Source organism: Terrapene carolina, unplaced genomic scaffold (assembly GCF_002925995.2).
Source record: "Terrapene carolina triunguis isolate 2854851 unplaced genomic scaffold, T_m_triunguis-2.0 Scaffold247, whole genome shotgun sequence".
Lineage (NCBI taxonomy): Eukaryota > Metazoa > Chordata > Testudines > Emydidae > Terrapene > Terrapene triunguis.
Window position 1 is genome coordinate 3,751,749 of NW_020664598.1, and position 7,250 is coordinate 3,758,998.

General features: G+C 54.7%; 1 protein-coding gene across 1 annotated transcript in view; it reads right to left on the bottom strand.

Annotated features, from left to right (window-relative positions):
* TRIOBP (TRIO and F-actin binding protein) overlaps window positions 1-5,905 on the bottom strand; it is a 24,492-nt gene extending 18,587 nt beyond the window's left edge. The window contains exon 1 of the mRNA XM_026657544.2: window positions 5,776-5,905. Coding sequence (XP_026513329.1) covers window positions 5,776-5,781 — 6 coding nt within the window. The 5' untranslated portion in view covers window positions 5,782-5,905. The remainder of the gene's footprint in view (window positions 1-5,775) is intronic.
* Between the last annotated feature and the right edge of the window lie 1,345 nt (window positions 5,906-7,250).

Here is a 7,250-nt window from a genome sequence, read left to right on the forward strand (position 1 = left end):
CCCCCCCCCCCCCCCCCCGCCCAGATGGACTCTAGACCCCCATCCTGAGCAAACCCCTCGGTGTGAGATAAGGGCACCCAAGGGTATACGGGGAGCTGCAACAGGCCAGAAAGGGATCCCTGACATGAGGCTGGAGAGGGGGCCCCACACAATAGATGGGTGGAACAATGGAAGGGATAATACAGGGGAACTGGAGTCAGGACCTGGGGTGGGGATGGGGGCTAGGACCAGGGGGAGACCAGGACACAATGGTGGACAAAAGGGATGGGGGGCTACAGGGGGCAGGGAGAAGTTCATGGGACAGGTGGGGTGGGAAGACAAGACACAGGGGCAGGATGCTTGAAGAGGGAGCCAACAGAATGGGGGGCGGGGGGGGGGAAAGGACTCCAGGCACAGTTAGGTTTGGGGGGCGGAGGCGGCACAGTACAGTGGAGCAGGATGACTGGGGAAGGAGGCAGACCCTGGGGGTTAGGGGCACAGGCACCAGAAGGAGTGCAAATGTGTGTGTATGTATTGCTCCCCCCACCCTCTCAAAGGCCCTGCCTCCCCCCACTCCTGACCTCACCCTCCCTACTGGTGAGCCAGAGACCCTCAGGGGACAGACCCATTGGTCCCTGTAGCAGCCAGCAGGTTGAGGGCTCAGCTGCCAGAACGCCATAGAGCAGGACCTTGGAGACCGTCAGTCGGGCCATGGCATGCTCTCTCCCAGACAGGTTTTTAGAGAGATGGGTGCGGGTAGACAATTGTCCTTTTGCCCTCTCCCCCACACCCCTCCCCATCTCTGGTTGGGGGCAAATGAAGTGAGAGATAGAGTGGGGGCAAGACCCCAGTTGGCAGATGGGCTAAGACACAGGGGGAAGTGGGGGGGGGGGATGGAGAGGAGTGGGCATAGGACTCGGGAGGCAGAGAGGAGCAGGAAGACTAGGGCATGGGGCAGATGGGAGGGCATGCCACTTACCTGGTTGCCACCCACCCAGACAGCCCCTCATCCTGAGGCTCATCCAGAGAAAGCCCACCAGGGGCCCGACCAGGTGGCAGGCTCCCACCAGGCAGCAGCTGCCCCCACCTAGACAGGCCCTCCAGCCACATAGCTCATGCTGAGGTCTGGGTGAGTGTTAATGCACACAGGGAGCACAGTTCATTAATTCCCTTTGATCTAGGGCCCTGAAATGGCACTAGATCAAAGGGCATTAAGAAACTGTTAACATGCAGAGGGGTCCACCCGGATAGTTAGCCAGCACCAGGGCAGGTTATTGTGGGAGAGGTCATACCCTAGGTTGCCAGGAATCTGCCGTGCTAGGCAGCTGCTGGCTTGCCTTCGCCTAGAGCGGCCTCTGAGAGTGGGGGACAAGGAGGGAGACACGCACCCGTCCCCCAATCTTACTATCCTGTTGATGTTGTCCACCCCCACAGTCACGCCAGGCTTCCCCCCCATGCCTCCCTCAACACTCGTCACATTATGTGGTTGCATCTATGCAGCAGCTGCTCCCCCTTCCAATCCAGCGCTCCCACAGCTGGCTGTGAACTGGGGGCGGGGCAGGGAGGGAAATGGAACATAAAACCAACATGCTGCCAAACACATGTGCATCGCAAACAATACACTCCCAGATACTAAACCAAGGTACCCTAAGGTCACCGAGCAAAGCCAGCCCAGTTGCTAGCCAATCCCACCCCTTGTCCCCAGATGCAGTATGGCATCATTCTCTATTCCACCAGATGTCCACACTGCAGCTTCCCAGAACTTCATGGTGAGTAATAGATATCCCAATAAGCAGCACGGACTTATAAATAACAACTGGCCAGTCAAGCCTAATTTTTGTAATGCGTAAAAAAAAAAAAAATCTAAACGAACACAGGGACACAGTACGTGTCAAACTTGGATTTTAGTAATGCATTTGATTCAGTCTCTTTACAAAATCTTAACCGATGAACCAGTTCCAATGGCCTTGGATAAATATCATGGTCAGGCAGATTAAAACCCCAAGTATGATCCTAAAAAAGGGGAAGGATAAAACAGCAGTATACTGAGCAAGAGGCAGATGTCTAGTGAGGTGGCCACAAGGATCAGTGCAAAGTCTCATCTTATTTGTGATTTACACTACCAGAGCATTAATCATCAAGTTAACTGATATTAGCAGAGGACATTACATTGGGAGGAGCTGCAAACCCCAGAAGGGACACAGCAATGCCAGAGGACTTCAACAACATATTAGCAGCATTGGACCAGACTCTGAAACCTGCTCCAGCCCCCATGTCCGGTATAGGGACCATAAAGGAGGCTTCAGGAAGAATTCCCCCAACACAGGAACAACGTAAGGGCAGCATATGTGGCCTTGTATTGCTTCCCTTGCAGCTGCATGTGTGGGGGTGCACCCGGGTTAGGAGGGGTCTTCCTGACCGTGACACTTTCTTTATAGCTATTCGGGGTTGCAGAGCAGCCTACAGGCAGCTGTGGGGAAGCTGCCATAAGCCCTGGGGCTGTTGTAGCTTATGCTGGGGCTGGTATTTCAAGAGGTGCAAGAGATGGCTTAAAGCCACCTTTGCCCCCTCACCCCCACAAGCTGCACCTTCTGTCCCAGGCAGCACAGCATGGAATCTAGCCAATGGGCAACATACTAAAAAGGAGATTCCATTTGGAACAGCATGGGATAATGTGTCTGGGGAAAAATATTCTGAAACACAGAAATTCAGCAGGAGGGAGAAGCGAGAAAGCAGGGATGTTGAGGGGCCTTGGGGTGACAGCAGACAACGAACTAGAGACTTTGCAATTGGATATGGCAGCAAAACAGAAAAAACAGCCTTCCTTAAATGCTGCTTTAGGCTGCATGTCCAGAGGCCTTGGGCAAGGACTACTTAGCTTTGGTGTGGCCCCACCCAGAGCATTTCATTCACTTCTGTACACCACACCCCTAGAAAGAGATTGACAAGTTGGAAGGGCTTTGGAGAAGAAGTGCTCAAGGGGCTGGAGTGACTGGTTTACAATAAGAGCAGAATATGCTTAGCCTGGCTAAGTGATGACTGTGGGGGACATGATAACAGTCTGCAAATATCTGAAGAATGTAAACACCAAAGAAGGAAAGGAATTAGGGTGGTACCAGGGGGTATAGCTAGAAATAAGGAATTAAGCAAAGAAAGGGAACATTCAGAAGAAACTTCCATACAGTTAGGTCTATTAGGCTATGGAGTAGCCTATCAAGGGTGGGGGGATGGAGGAGGCCCCATCCCTTTTAAACTTTTAAACATCCCTTAAACTTTTAAAACCAGACTGGCTAGAACCCTATGGAACTGTCCCCCAGGGGACAATCCTACCCTGGCTGCAGGGAGAGAGACTGGGTGATCTGATGGGTCTTTTCCAGTTCTAACTTCTGGGGACCAGCACCAACTCCTGCGTTTTCCCAGACGTTCCCCAGAGCCACTGGTCAGAACCAGCTCCATTTTCTCTACCATGCACAGTGACTTTTGAAACATTTCAGCTCCAGGGAGACACCCTTCCCCCTCATCTTGTTAATACAGGTCTGTCTCATCTTATGCGGGGGTTCCGTTCCGCGGTTAGCGCGTAAAGTGAAAACCGCGTATAGCCAAAACCCCATTGAGTTCAATGGCGGGCGAAATCGCCTGCACTACAGGTATAGTATTAAAATTATTGGTTTTCTCTTCTTTTGTTTTTGCCGACTGCATAAAGTTGAAATTGCACATGCTAAATGCGCGTAAGATGCGACAGACCTGTATAAGGGTATTCACGTGACAGAGGACTCAGGACAGAAGGGAAGGAAAGCTGCCCCATGATCTATTTGGTGAAAGCAGAGTTACTCCCTCTGCTGGATCAAGGGCCCACACAGCTCCCAATTTCATTCATGCTGTGAAAACAAGTGGATGTTGTGCTTTGCCTATCCCTGTGAGAACTGCCTCCAGGAGCAAGGATGCACAGCCCAGCCTGTCACCTCCATTATTCTGCTGTGTGCAGCAACCTTCCCTCCAGGGCCTAGGAATGCTGGTCCCCTTCCTGTACCACCCTCAGCAGATAGAGCCAACCACTGCCTCTTCCCCTAAACCACATCCTCTTTTACAGTGTGTGCTGGAGGCAGCAGCACAGCAGGGTTCAGTGCAAGGGCCTCTCACTTCTAAATAAAGGCCAAGTTCAAATCCTGAACAAGGTCATTAGCGATGTAAATTTGGTATCCTAGTTTCTGTTTGTGTGTTTCACACATCTACCCTCCCTGCCAAGGACTGAAATATCCGAGGTGGGGATCAACACGCAGAGGTGCTGCAGCTGAGGACTGAGATGAAGTGGGTGGGGAGAGCTGCCTGGGTTGAATTAGCAGGGGGTGCTTGGATCAGCAAAACTGGACAGAAGGGGGGGGGGGGGGAATGGAGCTTTAGGCAGTGCATTTGTTAAGTCTTGGGTATCTAATCGGCAGGAACCCAGCTCTGCTAGAGATAACAGCCATTCCACCACAGTCACGGGCACTGCTTGGCTGTTTCCCAAGATGGATCTGCTCTCCCCAAGTCAGGGAAAACACAGACAAGTGAGGAGAAGAAGGGAGGGGTTAGTGATGGGGGAAGATTCACTCTATTACTTGGGGGAGAAGGGGGAGAGATACAACACGACATCTCACCAGGGAGCTCCACTCCTACACCCAGGCTGGGCAAAGTTCCCATTCCATGAGCCCCCCTCTGCCTGACCCCATGTGGGGGAGGAGGAAAAGGACGGGGTGTCACCAGGAAGGACAGGAAAAGCTGCAGGATGTTGTGATGCTGTAAGGAAGCGTAGGCTGACAGCTCATGACGGTGCCCAGGGTCATCGCATCCCAGCCTCCCTTGGTGCCTCCCCATCCAGTTCCAGCCTGGCCACCATCCAGCCTGGCCACCAGCCCACTCCCTCGCACACCATGGGTCCCCCACCAGGCTGCAGCCCACGACCCAGACTGACAATCTCTACTCCCCGCTCTCAGAGACCAGGCTGTCTCTCCCTTCTCAAGCTGGGGAGGAGGAGAAAAAAAAAAGAAAAAAACCTCACTGCCCTGTTCGTTCACTCACTCCTTCTCCCCTCCCTGCCCTGTGTGTGCACAGCCAATGCCCTCAGGCACTTGCCTCGGAGCAGACCCTACTCTGTTGCCAGTCTGAGAGCTCTGCCCCTTCCACATTCTACTGTCCCACCACTGACATAGCATCGCCAGCTGGCACTTGCTGCCCCAGAGGTAGCATCATGCCTACAACCCCCTCTGCACATACCTCCTCTATCCCCCACCCCAAAGCTGGCCTGCCCCTCACAGATGCAGTCATGCCACCCCAAGAGCCCAACCCGCCCCGGGGCCCTAGCAAACAGCTGCTGCTTGACTTAACTTCCTGTAAATAATAAAAGGCAACTGAAACCACAAGACCTGTGCAGTGCAAGTGGTGGTGGGGAGACCAGCCTGGGGGGAGGGTCCATGCAAGGGGACCAGCAGCCCAGAGGCCAGTGACTGCAGCAATGGGCGCCTTCCAAACGCGTAAGCCAGGACCGAGAACAGCCAGAGGGTGGGTCCCGTCCAGCCCCGGATCTGGCTCCCCCGAGCAGGAGAGCGCTCGGCTCACGACCGGGCGGCCCGCAGCTGCACGACACCGGCTCACCCATGCACCGAGCAGCCGCCCCCCCGCGCCAGGAGAGAGGCCCCAGGGCGGCTCCACGGTCCCCAGTAAAACCCACTCGGCGCCGGCCGGCCCGTCCTCAGCGCCCCGGCCGGGATCAGCTCCCGACTAGCTTCCCCCGCGCGCCGGGCCGGAGCGGAGACTCACTGTCATGATGCCGGCTGCGGGCGGCGCTGGCCTGGGGCGGGGGGGGCCCGGCCCAGCCCGTGCAGGGGCCCGGCCTCAGCGCTCCCGCGGCGCCAGCCCCGCCATCGGCTCCTTCCCTCCGCTCGCTCCCAGCCGCCCAGAAACTTTTCCGCCCCCTCCCCCTTTGCTTTGCTTTTTTTTTTAAACTTCCTGGGAGGGTCCCCCCGGCCAATGGGAGGCCGCGGAGCCGGGACACGCACGCGGCCGGAGGGGCCGGTAGCCAATGGGGGAGCCAGGCGGAGCTGGCCAGCCAATGAGGAAGGGCGCAGGCTTAGGAGGGGCGAGGGAGAGCCTAAGGGATCAGCAGCACAGATGCAACAGAAGTGTTAAACCAGGTGACCCCTGCCAGGAAGAGCTGCAGGGGAAAGGGGGTGCCCGCGGCAGGCAGGCAAGCCAGGACTTCTGCCCCCACCCCCCCACGTTCACACTCAGCTCCTAGCTGAGGGCACTGCCCATGGCGGAGCTCCTCTCTCAAAAGTTGCGCACCCACAGAGGGCATCATCCACTTGGTAGCACCTGGGATCTTCTTACTGTTGGTTCCTGTCCTTCAGCAGGACTGTCAGACAGGAAAGAGCAGGAGAAGGAAAATGCCCTCTTGCCTTTAGCCTCACAGAAATGTGAGCAGAAGAGCAGCCTTACAACTCTCTACGGAGATTTCATGAGATCTCTGTAGCCCCTGACTGAATGAACTGTAATTCCCAGAAGACCAGATTTGCCTCTTACCTTCTTTGCTTCTGAAATATGCACCTGAACCCATTTGATATCATTCATTTAGAAACATCTTCCCTGTAACTGACTGGCACTACAAAGGGAATAAAGTCAGAGAATGTGCTCCTATGTAACCACAGCATGGCTGAAGCTAGCAAGCTGAATACAAACCCTGGATGAGCCCTCCCCCCCTCTGCCCACCTTCAGGGTCCCCCATCCTCTCCTAGGGCACAGCTGCCTTTACACACACTATCCCTTCCCCCTCTGCGCCATCCCCATCATCTACCATTACACTGGCTGACCTTTTGCCCTCTGCACCTGGCTCCATGAACCTCAGATACTGGGAAATTGGCACATGGTTACAGATATCTGAGAAAGGGTCATATGCCCAGCAGAGCCTCTGACTGGGCCACAGCTCTGGATATTGCCTATAGACAGACAAGGTGGGTGAGGTAATATCTTTTATTGGACCAACTTCTGTTGGTGAGAGAGACAAACTTTCGAACCACATCTGAAGAAGAGCTCTCTCGAAAACTTGTCTCTCTCACCAGCAGAAGTTGGTCCAATAAAAGATATTACCTCATCCACCTGGTCTCTCTCTTATCCTGGGATAGACATGGCTAAAATTACATGATATTGCCTATGACCATTTGCAACCAGACTGCGGGTTTTTAAGGGACCGGTCATAAGACATAAGAACGGCCATACTGGGTCAGACCAAAGGTCCA